At 43.7% G+C, this 21,250-nt stretch overlaps 1 protein-coding gene across 6 annotated transcripts in view; it reads left to right on the top strand.

Moving 5' to 3' along the window:
* RUNX1 (RUNX family transcription factor 1) overlaps window positions 1–21,250 on the top strand; it is a 176,904-nt gene that overhangs the window by 135,632 nt on the left and 20,022 nt on the right. For 5 of the 6 annotated variants that reach the window (XM_061988646.1, XM_061988641.1, XM_061988642.1 and 2 more), the window contains one exon: window positions 3,740–3,931. The exons of the other annotated variant lie outside the window; for it this stretch is intronic. In XM_061988646.1, the coding sequence (XP_061844630.1) occupies window positions 3,740–3,931 (192 nt within the window). The remainder of the gene's footprint in view (window positions 1–3,739; window positions 3,932–21,250) is intronic. 6 annotated transcript variants of the gene reach the window in all.

The raw sequence follows: 21,250 nt of genomic DNA on the forward strand, positions 1-21,250 counted from the left end.
GACAGGCAGATATACACTCATCAGCTCGGTGGGAGCTGATCTGGGAGTAGGATGCCCTGCAGTGACCAAGGCAAGATGCTGTGTCTGGGTTAATTCGCCCCACTCACTGCCTGCTCGCTGATTTGTTCGGAGGAAGCTCAGGTTTGTCTGCCCTGCCTGGTGTCATGTGACAGCTTGAAAGAAATGTAGTGACCTGAGCTAGATTCAAAGCAGGAAAGTTAATTCCTGTCTCAGTGGCCTTAATGCTGCCCTTGTCCTGATGGCTTCAGAGGGACCTCTCACCTCCATGCAAAGCTGCAGGCTCATGGGCTTGGTGTCACACCAGGCAGGCAAAACTCAGTGTTCCAGGAGGGCAGAGCCAGGGAGGTAGGAGAGGAAGGTAGGTAGGGTAGCAGGGAGTCAAACTTGGCGTTGGTGCGTTCACTTAAAAGCAAGAGATGTCAGAGTAGAATTTCAAATTAGGAATAAATTACATTGGGATAGATTTGGAAAGACCTGGCTCTTGGCTCTGCAAGCTCAGAGTTCGGACTGCTGAAGCTTAAAATAATCCGAATGTATGAGGTACATTACACGTCTTGCATGACTCCACGTATTTACATTCAAGTCCAGGGTCAGTAGCTCAAGGCTTGAGGCAGCATCCAGCTTTGCACTGCTGACAATGAAGCATTTGCTCTTGACCAACCAGAATGTCAGATGAAAGTCTTTTTCATTTTTCTCCACTTCTCCTATCCTTTTTTCTCTTTTTTTTTTTTTCCTTTTGGAAACCATAATGGGTCTCTTCAATGATGAAACTGCTGCTATAAAATATCTCTTTTTATATTTTAATTATTTTTCCCCTCCTCTTGGGATAATTTACAGTACAGTGTGGAATCTGAGACAATTCAAGCTGTGCCAAAGGGCCTGGCAACAGGAAGAAATGCCGAGCCGCTGTGATTTGGAACCATAATACAAGTTATACAATTTAATTTTAGAAATACAGCTACTGGGAATTGCTTTTAAATGCACATTTTCCTTTTAGTGCATAAAATGTCCCTGTGTCTTGGTGGATCTGTTAAGGTGGCTTGAAAGAGTGCTATGTAGAGTAAGGAGCATAAATAGATCTTCAGAGACCTTTCGTTGCTTATTCGCTGGTACTCAAAATTGGAAGTTGGATGTTTATGGAGGTTTATGTATTAAATATATAAATATATAATATTAAATATATTAAGTACTAATATAGGTGTGTGTGGAATAGGGCACAGTGGATTCTTTTCACGAGTTTTGTGCCAACCTGTTTCACTGCTGTAGCCTCGAGATGAGAGAGAATTCATAATAGGAGCAGCACTGACCACCTCCTTACAGGGAGGAATGAGATACAAAGAAATCTGCAGAAGGCAATTCTTCGTGACAAGGATGTGAAAATCAGGAGCAGTTAGACAGCAGACTGTTTATATGTTTAGGAGAGACCAAGGATAACACCACTTTCTTCAAGGGAACAAGTGAAATGTTTGATCTTTGGACTAGAGATTTGACATGCATTCCCATCGGGGTAACAGTGTCCAATGGGAAGAAGGGAAAGCAATAAGCCACAGAAATTTGTGAGGGAGCTGATTTCCTGACACAAATGCAATGTGCAGAAATGGGATTTGGTTTGGGGGAAAAGGAGTGACAATGACATCCACTGGTCCACAAGAAGGTCCCCCAGCAGAAGGTATGAAAATGACATATTTGGAGCTGGGGATCCTAGTCTATTGACTAAATACATGTGAAGTCAGGGCATGTCCTCATAGGCTCATTGAAGTCAGTATCTTGCATTCCATTTGGAGAGAATGTCTTTGAAAGGACAACTTCTGTGCCAGAGACTATCTACTTTTGGACTTTCTGCTGAAGGGCTGTTTTCTGTGATCATTAGGAAGAAAAAAGGCCCTTTGAAGGATGGGCAAAAATTACAAAGGAAAGTTTTGATTCCACGTAGTTGGGAATGTGGCTGAACCATCTCATTTCAGACATTTCACCAATCTCAAGTCTGCTAGAGAGATTTCCATTTCGGCCTCAAAGCGTGGTGTCAGCAGCCTTCCAGGATAAGATACCCCACTTTGGAAAGATATAAGATTGGCAACCAATGGACACAGAAGTGATTTGCCAAGTTGTGACAATAGATTAGCTCGTAAGAGGATAGAAAAATGATTCTAAGAGTTGTGCTTTCATCAAGCCTACCACAGAGCAAGTGCTCCAGCAGATGAGACGTCCCTCTTGTGTGCTCTGCTTGCTGCCTTTGTGGTTGCAAGTTGAAAGGCAAAAGATCCTAGCGTGGAGTGCAGCCACAGGCAACAGTTAGAAATGCACTTCCTTAGTCCTTGCTTACTGCTCGCTGCCGCTTAGCTAAGGCTTATCTTGAAACCAGTCCTGCGTGTGATAAGATATGCCTCCTCTTTTCCATCTGACTCTGGATGTGCCCCAGCACTCCGTGGAGCTGGGACTCTCCAGTGCCTTCCCTGTCCCCTCCCAGCCCTGTGCTGCTGCAGCATCGGAGCTTCATGAGGACTGTGCTCCCAAGGTTGCCCTGGAGAGTGCTGGACCCTTTAACTCCCACATGGTCATGTGAAGTCCTCTGCACACTGGCCAATGATGTAATGTTAGCATCTACGCTCTTGTAGTTGGATAAGAAGCTGATGGAACCTCATGTTTCTGAAGCTCCTGATGCCACTAAGAATCTTCATTACTCCACTTTTAGTTCTGCCAGCTTCTGGTGTTTCTTTCCTGTTTCTGTCTGTAAATCCCTTGTGAGATGTCATCTGAAATATTGTGTCCAGTTCTGGGCCCCTCAGTTCAAGAAGGACAGGGAGCTCCTGGAGAGAGTTCAGCTCAGGGTCATAAAGATGGTGGAGTAGAGCATCTCCCTTATGATGAAAGGCTAGGGGATCTGGGGCTCTTCAGCTTGGAGGAGACTGAAGGGTGACCCCATTAATGTTTACAAATATGTAAAGAGTGGGTGTCAGGAGAACAGAGCCAGGCTGTTCTCAATGGTATCCAATGATAGGACAAGGGGCAACAGGTACAAGCTGGAACATAAGAGGTTCCATAGAAATATAAGGAAAAACTTCTTCACTGTGAGGGTGATGGAGCACTGGAACAGGCTGTCCGGATGCATTGTGGAGCCTCCTTCTCTGGAGACCCTCAAAACCCATTTGGATGAGTTCCTGTGTGATCTTCTCTAGGTGGCCCTGTTCTGACAGGGGGTTAGACTGGATGATCTTTCAAGTTCCCTTCCAACCCTTAAGATTCTGTGATTTGTTTGGATTTGTTATTTTATAGCCTCACAGTACTTGTCTAATTACGGTACCTTTTAACAGTCTGGGATTGAAATTTTTGAGGAGTTATTCCACTGCAGGCTTAGCACGGAGGTCACCAGAAGTTTCTTCTTGTAATGCATCCCTGCAGACCATACTTCCTTTAAAAACACCTCCTCACCCAGTGTGAGGTATAAGAAGGCATCAGATCCAATTTTCAGTGGATTTAGTTCTTTGGACTAGGCCATGTCTTGGGCTGCCCCACGTTATGGTTACAATGCATGACTTGCTTGTTTCTCCTTTTCTTGCAGAGAGGTAATTTCAGTTTAAATTCAGACTACTACTACTACTAGCTGGTCAGGTACTTTGCCAGTGGATGAGGGGTTAAAGAAAAAAAAAAAGAAAAGAAGTCAACAGACCTCATATATCAGTGAGATTTTCTGATCTTTTTCCCCCCCCTCCCATAATAGGACATCGTCAGAAAATAGATGAGCAGACAAAGCCCGGGAGCTTGTCCTTTTCAGAGCGCCTGAGTGAACTGGAGCAGTTGCGTCGTACAGCCATGAGGGTCAGCCCACATCACCCAGCCCCCACACCCAACCCACGAGCCTCCTTGAACCACACCACTGCTTTTAACCCTCAGCCTCAGAGTCAGATTCAGGGTAAGTACCTGAAATCCTCCTCCCACTCGCCCATCTCTATCCCTCCAGCCTGCATAGCATTGGTGCTCGCAGGCACTGCCCCCCTGTACCTCTGGCTCTTCTGGACTCTGGGCTGCCTTTAAAGAGTGAGAGCCTTTAACAAGTGAAAGGAGGGGCTTCCTAATATATGTCTGTATTCGTAAAGACCTGACATTTTAAGGGCCCATACTGTCTAATCTTCTCAGTGTCAGTACAGCTCATGGTGTTTGTTAACTACACCTGTCCTAGAGCTGTAACATCTTGAAGGACGTTGTTTTCTTGCAAAGATGCATTATGCCAGGCCTTTTTCTGTGTGTAGGTGTATGTCCCAATGGACATTTATCGATTACATTGTATGCTTGAAGGAGAGAGAAACACCATCAATGCCTTGTTGGGACCTTTCCCAGGAAGGCAGAAGCAAAGAAAGCTTTGTACTTTGTCTGCTGGAGATGACCTCATAGTGCTAAGACATTAGTATGGACAGGCTGGTTTGAGAGAACTTCTGTGGCCGGTGGCTATCCAGTGGGTTTTATTTGAATGAAGACCTGCAGAGCAGTGACTCAGGAGTCTGATTTCCTCTGAGGCTTGGGCTCGGGTGATGCCAATGAAATCAAGCCATCCAACTTGAAATCTTATCTGACACGGCTAGAGCTGAGCCTGTATCTGCTCAAAACAAACTCTGTCCTTTGGATCGACTGGAATTCAGTGAGCAGTGAGTCAGGTCTCTAAACCATCAGCTGATGTGTGTTCCACAAAACACATGTCAAAATGCAGATTCATAGTGAGATGCACATAAAGGGCGGGTGTGGGACAGTATTGATTTTAGAGAGCACTGTTCCTAACAGAGTTTTCCTCTGTTCTTCTGGCCAAAATGAAACTGTCTTGTCAAGGTTCTCTGCTGGGGTTTTGGGGAGAAATAGTTCCTGTGAAGCTGAGGAGGTTGTTTTTGACATTTATTTTTAAAACCAAGGTACTCTTTGTAGCATGCAGAGAAGGTTATAGCTTACCTAAGGCAAAAACTTGCTACATCCTTTTATTCACGGGGCTAGGAAGGTCTTTGGCTTAGTGAAATCTACCGCAAATCTGCCGTTGACTTTGCTGTGAGCAGTAGCAAACGTTTTTGAGAAGCATGGAAAGTAAATCAACATGTTGTCATGTGCCATACTGTAGAGAGAGGTGGGGAAAAAGACAGTTGGAAGGACCACCTAGCTCCTTCCCTCCTTGGAGCCATGCCGAGTCAGGTCAGGGGAAGGATCCAATCCTGCACATCTCCTAGCCCCTGATAGTCTCCTCACTTAGTCTTCTGATCTGCAGAGCAAGCCACGATGGGTTTCTCCTGTGCATGGCTCCGTTCCTATAAAAGAAAACACCCATATTATTATGGCTACTCAGCAGGCAGCAGCTACGTGGGTGGAAGTATCGGTCACAGACTTGCATTCTTCAGCTTCTTGGGAACACTATATGCTTAGCAGAGTATCGGGTTTAACATCGAACATCCCTCTTCCCAGGTTCCCTGTGAAAGTCCCTTGCCTGTATGACTTCAGAGTGATAGGCTTTTCACACTCGGCCAGGGATTCAGCTGCTCTCTCCAGAAATAGTTGTAATACGCTGCTCAGCTTTGCTCTTTGCAAACAAGGTTTTAACATCTTTCACCTGTGAGTTCAGCTCAGAAAATGATGGCAATCGAACTGCTAAGGTTTCCTCATTGACACCCTCCTCTTCACCTGTCAGACTGCCTTCTCCAGGTTCCCGTTTCCCTCTGCCTCCGAAATGTGCACATTATCCATTGAGCAGCTTGTTGAGGCTTGCAGTCACTATCAGTAAAGTAAGCCCCGAACTGAAGCCTCCCTCATTCAGGACTGTCTCTGCTGCAGACACTCTTTAATTTCTAGGGCTTGTCTTTTCAGGGTCACACTGTCACAGCGGGTAGAAAGGGCTAGGGTGGGATGGAGCTCCACCACCATAATTTTTCCACAGAGTATGATTCATTTTCAGGCTGATCTCCTGTGTGACCTCTAGGGAGTTGGGATATGTAATTTTTTTTCCTGTTTTTAATAAACACTGTTAACATTTCAGAACACGGACCTCCAAAAGCAACACACTTCTGACCTGCTCCATAGCATTCCTATACCTACCTGTGCATCTTTGCACTTCTGAAACACTTCTCTTTAAACTCTCTCGCTGAAGAGAGCACAGAACGCTTTTTACATCAGCGTAAAATGAGGCATAAACCCCCATACATTGTTGTTTCCAAGCAGTGGCATTGCACTTCACATTAACTCACACCAGTATGAATCACAGGCTGCTGCTCAATTCATCCAAGCACAATTATCTTTTTTTTTTTAAAAAAAAAAAAACCAACAAAACTAACTCAAAATAGACATCGCAAGCTAGTTCTTGGATTTAAAGGGGCAGGTTGCCATGCCACTAAACCACTGTTTATTTGTTGAGGTTTTCATCTATAAAAGGATTGAGGTTAATTTTAACTTCCTATTTTACCGAGTCTTGAATTTGAGCATAAAGCTGCTTGTGTCATGGATACAAGTCCAAGCAAGTTAAAAGACCATAAATTGCTATAATCGAGTTTTATGCTTCTTTCATATCACAAGGAGAGAGAAAGTACACCTGTTGGTTTAAAAGATCTAACCATAGCCAATTCACAGACCAAAGGGGAACGGGAGAGGAGAAAAATCTTCCACCACACCACACATGGTTTAAGTTGAAAGATTACTTTGTGCCAGTACCAAGCGTATAATGTCAAAGTGTTCGACCTACATGCACAGAGTAAGGATATTCAGTTAAAGCTCCAAAGCCTGCCAACACTTCAACCTTAACTCACCCTTTCTGTTGTACAGAGAAGAAAAGAAAAGAGAGACATGTGAACTGTGCTGGGGTCTTGTTTAGGAAAGTTTAGGTAAGACCCTTGGTGAGCATTTAAGTCTATATTTGTAGTAACTATATAACATGTATCTATAGGTTATGGTTCAGTTTCTTCTACCACCACCCTGAAACAGATAATAAATACAGAATCACTAATTTTACAGTGGTTAATGTTAACCAGAGTAGGTAGATCTGTAAATGAAGAGTTTTACGTAAATATGAATTTATATGGTTCCTTTAGAGCATAATTCTTTCTTTTTTTTCAGGGCCAATAGAAACATTATAAATGTGTTAAGTCACCAGGCCAAGGGGGTATTCTTTTGGAGGCATTAATGTTGAGTTAGTAAATTGCATAAATAAATTTCTACCTAGTGGGGTTAGGAACATCATCCAAAAACATGTGCAATTAAATAACTTTGATTTTTTTTTTCCAAACAACGTTTCCAAGTAGTGATTTATTAATTACCCATAGGTTAAAAAAAAGAATTTTGAAAGCTTTTTCTCCTGTCTAGAGAAAACACGCTTCTGGTTCTTTTTACGCTTTTATAGCCTTAAAGATGTCTGAGTTTGCTCGCTCTTTTTAGTTTTTCTTTTTTTTTATATTTTGTAACTTTATATGTTAAGTTTCAGCTGGGACCATGCTTTTATGAGCAAACCTAAAATCCCTGGAAACGGGAGGCTGTAATAAAATTGCTGACAGACCTTTAAGCGAAGCAGCAGAATTAGCACCGGTAGCAAAGCAAGAGAGATCATTTAAAGATCAGCTCTTTGAATTCGCACAAAACATAACGACTGAGACATTATTTTGTTACAAGCCAGACTTTTGTCTTCCTCCAGGTGCAATATGCTTTGTTCAAGAGACATTTCAAGGTCCTTGCTATCGTAATCTCATTCCACCAAAAACAGCCCATGTTTATCAGGGTTCCCATGAACCAGTGAAACACAGGAACGGAGTCAAGGGCAGTGTTTAAGCCCAGGGAATTAAACTGGCTTTGTTCCTACTATGGCTGTATCCTACCCCAACTTTTAATATTTCCACTTTTTAATCAGCTTAACAGGCCGTAGGTTAATAGAGTTAGAAACGTTCACAGAGCAGTGTTTCAGGACGGGCTTCAGTGAGGCTGTCATTCTGCTTCTGCATTTTGCTGCTGCAAAAGACAGTTTTCAGGCACTTTTGAGAATCCGAATTGATGTGCTGGCAGCTCCCTGCCAAAACACATAAACAGGGGTCTCAAAAGCAGGACTTGCCAACCCTTTCCATTGTGCAATACACTGAATGCTGATGTTTTTACATTCTCTTTGGGCACGTCTGTGTCTCCTCAACTTTCATTAATCCGGTGCGGTTGTGGAGTACTTTAACAGTGTATCATGCCGTTGCCACTCGATTAACCGCCTGACCTCTCCATCCCAAAATACATTCCCCAGCACGTCGAGCGGGTGCCGCCTGAGCTTGGCAGCCTTCCCATGGGCTGGTGGAGTAGCAGGGGTGAGTCATGCCAGCATGCTGGTGGGCAGCACGGGACCTTGCAGGGCGTACATCATTTCCAGTCAGCCCGATGGCTGGGGCTGTCAAGCTTCTCAGCTCAGGCACTTCTCCTGGATGTGTGTGGGAGCTCCCTCCCCAGCCCCAGAGTATTTTCCCCACCACAAACTGGGTTGTGAATGTTTTGCTAGCTAGCTGCAAATGCGTGTTGAGAGCCCATTCCAGGAGATGCCCTTTCTCCTGTCCTCTCATTTCAAAGCCAGTAGCCACCAAATAGCTCCTGTGTGGGGAAAAGGAAAGAGCTGAAGCCGCTCCAGTGGTGTGGACTCAGCCACCAGAAGGCTGCTGGAAGTTTATAGAAATAGCAATGTTTTCTCAAAATATTTTGCAAACTAAATCTGTTTAGCTGGAAGGGTTCCAGCTATGTCTTCTAAAGGAGATTTCATAACGAGAAATATCTTTACAATGAAAGCACGATATGTTTCTTTGATTTGCAGTTATTGCTCAGCAGATAGCAATTTTATATAATGCCACTAATAACTAATAACAGTTTTTCTTTTTAAGAGTTACAGTGTCATTAGCAGCACACTCACCCCACTATCTATTTATCATGTCACAGGCCATCTTGCATCCAAAGAGATGACCACGTGAGCATGTGAACCAATTGCCATACACAACACAGTTCTCCTTTCATTCGGTCCAATAGAAACCCACTCTGTGGAAAAAGCTTTCCTTTTCCATGCCCCCCTAATAATAAATATATATAAGCCTTCTATTTCCATCCTGTAGCTCTGCAGGCACGGGTGCTTCAGTTTTTGTGCAGTTACTTGCGTTGACGAAGCTGGAGCACGTCTTGGGAGTTTGCTCTAAAGTACAAACTAAACCAGAGCAGCAGAAATATGGCTCTTGCCACCTGCAGAAGCACAAGAGTAAGTTGCGTAGTGTTTCTGGCCAAGTGAGACTTTTAATTTTGCCGTGAAGCTAATACCCTCCATATTTTTACCTTGAAGAATGTGGGGTTATAACATGGAGAATATATTGTATAGTCTGGTTAAAGAGATACACAAGATGTGCATAATATAACTAAATAACCCACAGCTTCACAGTGTCCATTTTTTCTTGGCTCCAGCTCTCAATGTCATTTTTTACTCAGTCATTTCATGTGGAAATAGGAAATGGGCTTCTTACAGCAAGAGTCATGCCTTCCATTTGATTTGTAAAGTTCATAGCACCATTTGGGTCCCCTCCAAATACTAATTTTGACTGGGATAAAATTTTGTTACCATTACACGTTACGTCTGCCAAGACTTTGCTTATCTGCATGGCTAGTTGTGCTCTGACACACGAGAGAAGTGGTAATACCCAGCAGCAGTCCAGGAACGAGAGCAGTCCCGAGGACTTCTCTCCATCCAGCATTAGAAATCTGTTCTCTTCCCTCTTCCCCTGCCAGAAGAGAGCCACAAGTCATTCTGAGAGATTCTGAGATACTATGTTAGTAGCAGCATAGAAAGTTTTATAAAAATCTCTGAGGTCCAGATGAGGTAACAATCATTCCATGTTCAAGAAAAATGTAATTCAGGAGTCAGTGGGTGCAAAGGGGGGGTTTTAGTATGACAAGAGGAATAAAGACCTTGCTTTAAAGAAAAGGTTAGCAGAGACAAGTTTACTCAGCATGCCAAAACAGAGACTGAGAGGGAAGATAATTACAGTCAATAAACACAGCAGAGAAGTTCAACACCAGGGAGGGGGAAGAACCATTTTCGCTGAAGGACACCGTTGGCTCAGGAACAAGTGGTTACTCTGTAAACTGAGCGTCAATGAATTTAGGCTGGAAATTAGAAGATGGTTTGTAGGTATCAAAAGCAGCCCTGGCAGCCTTCCAGGGGATATCTTGGACAGAAAGAGGTAATTTGAGACAGATCTTGCTATATAATATAAGTGCAGAACACAAGATGTAGCTGGGCTGCAGGGCCCAGGAGATGCTCTCCAGGTCCAAATTTTCTTCCATTTGATCAGTTCTCTGTATCTGTGGCTTCACTGAGGTGAAACAAGGGATATTGCATTCTTCAAGACAAACAGGAGGATGCTCAGAGATCTTCTCAATTCATTGCTCTGTCAGACCTCAGTGACAAAACCTTTGCCTGCAGACTCTCAGTGCACCCATTAATCCCGTGTACACCACCAGTTCTCTGTATGAATCCCACCTGGGATGCAGGCTCAACCCTCTCTCCAACACCTGTCACAGAGACCTCACGCTTTGCCTGTTAAGGGGAAGACTTTTTCCATTCAAGAGTGAGCGTCAGGAATCCTTCCTGCTGCCCCCTCCATGCACCTCGAGGGTTCATCCCCTTCAGCCACAGATTTGTGCCTCCTCCTTCTGTTCCCACTCAGGGCAGAGCAAGGTGAGGAAGCCAGATCCTCAACTCCTGCTCGCCTTGCAGACAGCATGCCCAGCTCCAGGTCATAAGCTTTGTTCAGAAGCCTCCTCTGTCTCTACACATTCAGCTCCAGAAATTAATAATAAGTAAAAAAAAAAAAATAAAAGAAATGAGCTTGAAATTGTTTAGCTTTTTCATCAACTTAAGGCACTAATGGAAAGAGTTATGTAATGGTGTTTAATCCAGAAGATTTCCAAGTGTCGATATATTTAAAAGATACCAATCTTCATGTTCCAATTGCCTGGCACTTCCTGAGTTTAAAAAATCAGTAGATGAGGCAACAAATATGTTCTCAGTCCCTGAGCAACATCTCTACTTACATAATTTTTTCTTCTACTGTATTTTTTCCCCTTTTGTCCTTCACACAGAGCATCCTAAAGGATGAACTTAACTAAAGAAAAGGAAATCTTGGGTTTGCAGCAAAAATCAACATATTTAGACATCTATTTTTTGTTCTAAGTTTTGTCAGTCGTTCTGCATATCTTTTGGCAAACTATCCAGGGCTTGATAGTTTTACAGAGTAATTAGAAAAACTTAGAACACCAGAAAGGTGTCTTAGCAAGATTTTTGATAGTGCCCAAGCACCTAAGCCACAGAGAAATCAGTGATGGAGATGCATTTGGAAATCGCTTTAGCTGTCTATCGGAATCTTTAGACTTCTATAAGATTTGGCAGCTCGTGCCCAGACACAGTTTTATTTTTCATTAATCAGTCCATGTCTTTTACCACATGAGAACAGCGCTGAGTTGATGGATACTGCTAACAGAAATGGAGCTTGCAGGTAGGGACAAGTATCCCCAGTTCAGTTTTTAACTTGCACAGCAATCCTCTCTGTTTTGTTTTGTTTTGTCATCTTCCACTGAGTGTGCCAAAGTCCCTTCTCCGTTATGTCATTGCAAAAGTGGAGCTGCCCTTTGACCTAATGCAGGAATCTTGTGCCTGCCAGTGATGCTACCAGCCTAATGTTAGTGCTCTTGTCAGTCACTGTGATCACCAGAGAAAAGAATTAGTTACTTGGGCTCGCTTCTTGCTTCTTCATCTCTCATAATACAGCAGTTCTGGGGTCACCCCTGCAAGGTGGAGCCTCACAGAGTCATAGAATCCTTTTGTCTGGAAGAGACCTTTAAGATCATCGAGGCCAGCCTTTCTCCCAGCCTTATCAATCACTAGACCATTCCCTAAGTGCAACATCCACCCTTTTCTTAAACACCTCCAGGAACAATGACTCCACTACCTCCATGGGCAGCCCATTCCAATGCCTGACAACCCTTTCAGTACAGAAATTCCCCCTCATATCCAGCCTGACCCTCCCCTGGTTCAACTTGAGGCCGTTTCCTCTTGTTCTATTGCTTGTTACCAGGGTGAACAGACCAACCCCTGCCTCACTACAACTTCCTTTCAGGTAGGTGTAGAGAGCAAGAACGTCTCCCCAGAGCCTTCTTTTTTCCAGGCTAAACAGCCCCAGATCCCTCAGCCGCTATCTGCTCCTCTCACCTTCATATTTCTGGGGTAACTGAGAAGGCTCAGCATCTTTGAGGATGGCAGCTTAAGTGCACTCTACCTCAGGGGACATTTCTCTCTACTTTTGAGATTAGCCTGGGTCACTGAGCTCTCTTGCTTTTCCATGGAAGCACTTTCTTCTGGCTCATCGCTTCTCTTGCCTGGCGCTAAATCTCACCTATGGCATCGGCATGCTGGAGATGTCTAAAACAAATATACCTACCTGCCTGCCCTAGAGGCAGGTACTTCCACCATCCCAAAATTTGGATAGCAATGCATGGTCATGTGCTTGATATCATTTCAGCATTTGAGGCAGCTACTGCTTGTTTTTTGGGGGTTATTTCTCACTGGCCCTTAAAGCACATTCTTGGCCTTTGAATAGCCCAATTGTGAAGAAGATTAAAAGCACTGATTGCAAAACTCTGGTAAATAAAATCTCTCTCAGTTCTTTACTGACAAACCCAGTTTCTTTCCATAGCATTCTCTAATCCCTTCTTGGCAGAACAAGACGTGTTTTGATACCAGAGCTCAAGTTACCTTCCATGGTAAATAAAACAAACAAAAAAATAAATAAGAGTTCCTTACCCTAAAAACAAACACACACTGAAACCAGGTTATTGTTCAGTCCATGTGCCAGAAGATAGCACTTTGATTTTGTAATTGAATGTATTCTTCTCCCTCAAATAATGAGCCGAGCCTCTCAAAACTTGAAATGCTGAGGGGTTAGAGCAGAGTGGCCACAGACACCTATAGTATTTGCCATCTAGAAAATAGAGAAGGAGGAGACTATGGGCTTGCATTCAAGTGCCTATGTCTGAGGCAAAAACCCCACCTCAGTATACAGATCATGCATGGTCCAGCTTGATGCAGGCAGCTAGATTTGGATGGAGAGAAATCAACCCCTCTAGCTCCGCAGGAGGCTGCAGCAGCTACGCTACCTGTGTTCGTAGCAGCCAAGGGGCTTTGCATTCAGGAGGACTGGCACAGTCTCTGCTTTCTTCACCAGTGTGATTTATCCATGGAGTAGGGGGCTCCTTTGAAAGCATCAAGTGCAGACATGCCCTCTTCTCTTCCGCTGCCATGCCTTTAACAAGATGTTGCGTCAAGCAGAGCTTCTCTAATGATCCCACGTGGTGAGAAGGGATCACAGGGCTCCTTTTACATGACTGAGTACACAGTACACCCTTAGCAAACTTATTTATAAGTTTTCCCTGTGTATTCAGTATATTATGACCCCTATAAATGGAGATTGTTCACATGCAAAGAACAATGGGTTTGGATGTGCTCAGTAAAACAATTTTGTGGGGAAGTGCACATTATATAGTCAAATAGATGATCGCCTCAGTCTAACCATTTTCATTCTATTTATACAAGCCTTCTCTTAAAAACTTTGAAAAACAAAAAGCTTATGAAATAGAGCCATTAAAAACTGTAGTCTGGCTGTCAGAGTCAGCTTGATTTCCAACAATAAATGCCCAGCTCAGTTTCAGAGGTTTACTTGGTTTATCTGTGTTGGGCAAGATACTCAGTTCAAGATTAGGGATTCTGAGAGCTTCCAGGCTTCGGTGCTCAACTCCAGGCACTTTCAGGGACCCTGGACATCTGTAAAAAGAGATGTTTTGAATGTCTTTGACTAGGTACCCAAAGATGGAACCAAATCACTAGGCATGCTTTAGAATACAAAAGACTGTAGTTTGCATCCTCTGCATTTATAAATAATTACAATTATCAGAGCTTTTAGATATTACATTTTAGGTTCCCTTAGCATCTGGCAGATCTAATTGACATGATTGTTACCAACCAAAAAAACTCTAATGAAACCAAAAATCCTTTCTATAGCAAAAAATTAGATGTTGACTGCTTCATTGATAAGTTTCTAGTATCCAGAGACATTGCTGTAAGCTTCCATGTCCTTTGACCTGTAGGAAAGACGGTGTTTTGTCAGAAGGGTTTTTTTATGTTTTATTAGCATAGCGATGATTTACATCTCCGTGAGCAAGTGCAGTGTTTATGATGATTTCACTTCTCATTGCATACAATTGCTGAAGTGTATTTAATTTTTAAAATCCCAAGCCCAAGTGACGATCCTCATTCTGCAATAAAGCATGTGAATAACTGTTCAAAAGAATAGTCCCTTTGATATCCTTGATACTTAGGTATACAAGAGCAATTTTACATGCAAAACCTTTTGCAAATTCAAACTCAGTATTAATTAGTTCATGGGGAAAGGTATCCACTAGAAAATAGTACTCCTGTGCTATGCATTATAAAAGTGAACACTTGTGTTAACTTGAAAAGGAACCACACAAAAGGGAGGGAGACATTTCAAGTGAGCGTAAACCAGGATTTGCCAACTAACACTCACCTAGATACACACGGATCGCTAGTGCATTGTCATTTTTACCCCCCCTCTGCAAATACCTTTTTGAAACCCTCTCTCTCAGCTTCCTCCAGCTTTTAAGCACATACCTGGGTGTTCATGCCAGTCTCTTGTGCTGATGGCACTCCCCAGCCTCCACCCTTGCAAGCCCTCTCCCATTGCCTGGCCAACAGACAAGTCCCGCAGGTGGATGCATCAGGGGACCAGCCTCGGACCTGCAGGAGTCAGACCTGGCCCAGGGAAGGGCTGTGCACTGTGCTCTCTGAGGATGGAGGGGCTGGAGAAGGGAGAAGGGCTTGCAGCTGAGATCAAGAGCGGTTAAACCTAAGCTGCTGGGGCATAGGGAGCAGAGTTCACCAGGTGCTTCGGGCATGACGGAGGGCCAGGCTGTCACCAGTGCATTTATGGGTCACCCACAGGTGACTGAGTTTGAGGTTGTGCCATGTGGGATCTCTCCATTCACGTGCCAGAGCCTGGGGAGGAGCAGGAGGCCACCAGCACTGCCTCGTTTTGCCTTCACCAGACAAAAGAGCAGGGACTGGGTTGAAGCAGGTGAGAAAAGTAAAGGCAGAGACGAAAGAGCATGAAAACAGGTTTTCCTGGAAAAGTGAAGGAAATATATCCATGGAAAGAAAAAAAAGAAAGAAAGAAAGAAAAACAGTTGTACTAATTCTTGTGCTTGTTTAATCATGTTCAGAGCCTCCTAAACTCCTGTGGAAGGGAACGGTTTTGTTTCATGAGGGTGGTGCATACTGAGTACATGTCCATGTGATTTTTGTATTTGTACATTAAACATTTCCCTAAGATGTAATTCCTTCCCTCCTGCACTTGGAGTAAAGCGACTTTACAAGAAGGCCTGCCTCCAAACATCAAGCAAAGGAGGATTGTTGGGGCAAGACAGGGCAAATGTAAATGTGTCTGAGCTAGCTGCTCCACCCAGCCTCTCATCTTTATATATATATATAAAAAAAATGTTTCCAATAACTGAAACAGGCAAAGTCTGATCTGCACAGACGGTCTGCAGGCATCTGCCCAAGAAGCTGGCGGTTGGCTGGTACATCCTCATCTGATTTATGTTGTGTGTGTGTTAAGCCTTAAATTGTTGAGTCTCTGGCTGGCTGCAGTGGTATTACTGGATGGTTGGTGTATGTTTTCAGCTCACAGAGCTGGCTCTGATACCGGGTTTGTTGGCTCTGAATCAATTCCAATCTCACACCTGTCTGAGACAATGAAGGCCTTGTTGCACATATCTCCACCAAAGGCTGTCGTACAACTTATTTTTCACATTTGAAGAGGAAGGAAAAAAAAATAAAGGGAAGACTGAGGAAATGCTGTCTCCTCACAAGACACATTCCCCATGCTTGGATGCAGCATGCCCTTCTTTTCTTTATGGGAAAAAAATATTTACAAAACATAGCCAGTGGAGTGCTGATGGAAAGTGTAGCTTAATCTGGCCGGTTAAATGTGACTAAGGCTTGGCCTCCAGGAATTTACACTGTATGACATACCTGATGGATTAAGCATGAGAGATAGGCACCTAGTTTGTTGCACTGACTCTGGGAAGTTTACCTCCAGATGGGCTGGCACTATTAATAGCTTCTTATTGGTGTGCCTAGCACCTGTGACATTTACCTAGCATTTTGGGGACATTTCTTGAGATCTCAGAGGTTGAGAAAGGTGTTGGTCTCTGCTTCCTGACGCTGTAGCAGCTCAGCCTGGGTGGAGGATCAGCCTGGCTCCAGACACCGTTCACTCAGAAATTGAAGGCAGCAGTCTGATCTTTGTCTAGGTCATCCATCTTTTCCTTTGTGGTCTCCTTTCATCCCCCTCTAGTTCTGTTGCACAGATGTCTTTGACATGCTTCCTCTGGAAACTGTAATGTTTTAGAGCCTCTTCCTGCCTTTTCTGTTGCTCCTTTCTTCCCGCTGAGAGTGGGTGGCAGAAAGAGGCAGGGGTTGCAGTGCTGCCTCATGCAAGTTTTTTTTTCCATTTACTATGTTAATGGCAATTTTTCGCCAAGTCAGTCACAAGGCAGGTGGCTGAGCATTTCCTCAGAGCGGGAGTCTGCTCCCTCCTGCTGAAACAGCCTGAAAATGCAGAGTGGCCTTGCAGACTCTCCCCACATACCTGTTTGCCATGTGTCAGCAAAGGCTGACAGAGCCTCCTAAGTCAGCAGAACAGCTGCAGCGCTGTTAATGACGGGGTCCACCTGTCCAGGTTGTGCAGTTCAGCAGCTTTCTTGTGTCCTTTCTATATACTTTCTAGTCCAACTTCCTTCATTTTTGCCGACACAATCACTGGGTACTGTGCAGAAGGGAGTGGGTAGTTGGAAGCCTGCACAGGAGAAGCGCCGTGAAATGCAACACAGCATTGTGTTCTTGTTCCTCTGAACTTTCCCTCTTACCGCAGTCTCTGTTCTGTGCCCCAAAGCATCTTTTGAGGAGGAAAGTAGGAAGAAAGGAGAGTATGAGGCACCGCTCTCCAGTCTATCCAGTGAATTTCAAAAGGTGCAGAATTAGGCCAAAAGACAGCTCTCCAGCCAATGTCAGTTGGCTTTGCTCTACTAACTAGGCCAGTTGAGGATCTGCCCTTGCGCCTTGTTGGGGTGGTCTTCAGCATAAAAATAAATGATTAACTATGTACTGAGTGAATATAAAGACAGATGGTAAAGTGTACTTCTGTTGGTACTTGCATGCCTTTGTTTAAGAATACAGCAAAAGGCCCTGCGGTGATGAAATGCAGACAGGAGCAAGATGTTATCTTGCACCTATAAACCTTGCTCCGAGTCCACCGGTGGCCACTATCCAGAACTGCTGAGTTCAGACACACTGGCTTATACTCAGTAGAAATGGCGCTTTCAGTCTTCAGTAAACAGCATTTTTGCCGCAGGGCCCAAATCCTTCAAACATTTGCCTAGTTAATTGTCTGGTTTTGCCTCCTAGTGTCTCGTCATCAGCTTATCTGTAAGTTCAGCCTGGCTAAATGAGAGTGTGAGGATGGGGGAAGAGCTGCTGGAGGACAGGGGAAGAAACCATTTCATATTTAATTCACTGACAGGAGAGACAAATGTGAGCACAGCTAAGCAATTATTTTAGGATCACGTTGGGGAAAAAATGAGTAATACAGCATATTAATTTAAACAGATTAAAGAGCTGCACAAGTAAATGAAGAGGATTTTTTTTATTTGTTTTGTTTCTCTGGTAGACCCAAAAATATCCACAACTGCAAAAAGACAACAGCAACAAATAGGTAATTTCTGACTGTATTTAAATGATTTGTTTGAAAATGTTGCCCGGTTTTAAAATTGGGAAAATATAGACATTAAAAAGTATTTCAATAAGGGCAATTTCTGAAGTTGTTTTGGGTTTTTTTACCCCCTGACCAAGCCAACAATCTATAACCTACAATAACCTCGTTTCTATCCATTACACTGGATTTTTACATTAAATGGAAATGTTTGGCTTTACTCAAATAATTGTTTCATACTTACTTACACATCACAATTATGTTCAGCTTTGAGATAGTTTCTTAAATGGGAAAAAGTTCCTTTTGCTTATTACGATGCCTTGTGATCTTACTCTCCATGCCACTGTTGTCTGAAACTGCTCAGTTCAGCACATTCTGTGGAGTTTAGCTGTGTTTAGCTACGTTTCAAAAAAGTTTTTGATGTGTCAAGTGTTTCACAGGATCGTAACTACTAACAGAGAACAATCATTTTACATGATATTTCTGAGCAGGCAGACTAGTCACAGGGTGTGAATTGAAAAGAACTAGGCTTTTCAAGACTTTTCAGAAGTGTTTAGAGTATGAAAGATTAATTTTTAGCATGTTTAACACAGAAAGTGAAATAAAACTCTTTATTTGCATTAAAACATGACACATTTCCCGTTCCAAAAAGAAATCTTCCTCAGTCTGGCAACACACAACTGTTTGTTGGTTAATGCTGGGAATTACTTTATTTCTTCCACACGGGGACATTTTGCAACATTTGACATGTGTTGACACTTCTCTACCATATTACAATTTTCCATCAGCACTCTTATTCCTTGCTCCACCCATTCTGGTAGCACCTACCTGCACAAAACACAGAAATTATGATTAGGTATACAACATTTGGGGCCTCAGTGTACATTTCCAAGCAGCCTGATTGTCTTGGGTCCCGGATAGGGCTCCAGGAGAAGGGACAGGGGAGGTGTACAGGAGATGGACCATCAGCGGGCTCCCTCCGCTTCTCCTCCAGGCATTCCTGCCCTGATGGGTGGCACAGGTATATCCTCCCTATCCAGGGCAGAGCCCTCCCCAGCCACTCTGATGGAGAGCGTGTGTCCAGGTCATTGCTGGCTGAACCCTGCAGGTTCAAAGCCCTGCACCTGCTTATTCAGGAGGCTTATTTTTGGCAGCTCACTTTGGCAAGAGTAGCGAGGGGCTTCAGACTTGCAACAGCTTCTGTGTGTTGGTTTGTTAGAGTTTCTGTTTAGCACCTTCAGTAGCACTAAAGAGAGAAGCGTGTTTAACTTCAAAGCTCATGCTGCCTGTATCATTCAGAAGCTGAGCTGGACGTGTCTCGAGCACTCCTGCACCTGCAGCTGTGGCAAAGGGTTGAACAAGGAGATGAGTCTTTACTTTCCTTTTAATCCTCCTTCCTTTGGCAGTACTCCTCCAGCCTCTCTGAGTCAGAGGGCGGTCAGGGGAGACATCCTGCTGCCACCCTCCTGGTCCATGGGTCGGGTGGAATTGGTGAAGGCCGCGGCACGATGCTGCATTCCTCGGCTACACAGCAAGTGCCAAGGGATTTCGTAAAGGAAGCAGAGCGTTTCTTAAACGGTATTTTAAATGTATTTCTGGACTGAATGCTCCTGACAACCCAGTGAGTTGGGGCTTTCAGCACATACTTCTGGGCTTGACTCATTTTCCTTTTCAGTTCTGCAGATCTCCTCAAAACCAGCTTGACGGTTTAGAGGAGCAGATCATTTAGTAGGATTTTCAACAAGTCCATTTTAGCTCAGTACTATAACAAGCAGCAGTTTCTTAGCTGCCTCCTCTTTTAAAAAATCCACACACCGTTGTCAGTCAAACTGACTTTACAAATATTCATTCACATGAAGAAGACCTTACTTCATCTTGTAAATCAAAGCTGCACTCTGGAGAGAGGTTTCATACCACTGGGCTCACTGTCATTTTTCTCAAGGTGACCTCAGTTGTTAAAGTATGAAGGTTGCATTTGATATGTCACTTACTTTCTCTAAGTCAATAAAATGAACCCATGTGTCTTTAGATCATCAGAGATCTGCTTATTACCAAAAGTTGTTTTAATCCTGATTTGTGTTGGAATTTAAAAGAATCCAAGCAGATTTCATTTGCCATCCTGAATAAGGGTTTGGAGGGTGATACTCTGCTCTGTGTGTGCAGAGTGCCCCTGGATGAATTCTACTTTATTAGTTTATAGGCTTTCTTCTGAGCACTTGGGATGAGATCATGAAAGAGTAAATGGCTGTTATCTTCAAAGGCCTCTTTTAAACTGACAAAACTCCACCTTACCGACTCGTATTAATAATCTATTGCAATCCTAATTAGTTCACATCAAGGTCAGTGTTTAGCAGTGGATAAAATGACTGTAAGCTCCAGAGAGTAAGTTTTTTACTTCCACTAGTTTTATGTTGAAAAAGAGGAGGGAGCACTGAGAGTGTAAAAGAAGAGACTGATAAGGACTTTTTGTTTATCTGTAGGCTAAAGAACTTTAATACTGAGTAATTAGTTCACATCATGAGGAGCAACCTGTAAGATACCAGAGGCCACATTGTAGTCATCCCTTTATCACCGTGTCTCACACTGAAACGCAGAGACTTCCTCATTCAGCTCTGCTTTTCTTTCTTTGTGACATTGGTTTTCCAGTGGGAATAATTCATCCAAGGAACTTTCAGCCTCATATTTAAATGTCTTGAAGCGCAGACACAAAGCTAGGAAACGTTTCACTGTGCCGTGTACTCATGACTGCTTTCTTGAACACTCTGAGGCAATGGCTCTGGGGCTGGGTATCAGCAATCCCCTCCCAGAACCAGCAGGATCAGGTCCATCTCACAGGCATGGAGGGGTTTGCCCTTTAGAGGTAGGTGAAGGTAATGCAATGTCTGCACATAGTGACTGAATGTGACTTCCAGGTCCTGGCCCAGGAGATGTCTCTCCACCTCCTTTGGTCTTGTTCCACTCCATGAAAGAGAAACTTCAGAGGTGTAACCAGGCTGGGATTAATTTCACCTAACTTTAGACATCTGCGTTTTGTGTGTCTCCATCTGACACAGTCATCTGGTATCTTTGCAATCAGGGAGAGAAACAGCTGTTTATTGGGTGTGATTCACCCTCCCGGCTTGGCTTAGATGTCTCCCTTAGGATGAAATGACTTGCACCTCACAAGCATCTGTTTTACCCTGTTGGCAAAAAAGTCTAGAGTCTAGACAAGTAGCTCAGAGGTAGACAACTACATTGTAGATCTCTCAGGTGGGGTGAATCCTCCCCCAAGCGCTGGGACACCAGAAGACAGCATTACACTTTGTACACAATTAACAGCCTAGTTCTGCGTCTGTGTTTACACGGCATGATATACCTGCCCAAGGCAGGCTGAG

This window comes from Colius striatus, chromosome 1 (genome assembly GCF_028858725.1).
Source record: "Colius striatus isolate bColStr4 chromosome 1, bColStr4.1.hap1, whole genome shotgun sequence".
In the NCBI taxonomy this organism is placed as follows: Eukaryota; Metazoa; Chordata; class Aves; order Coliiformes; family Coliidae; genus Colius; species Colius striatus.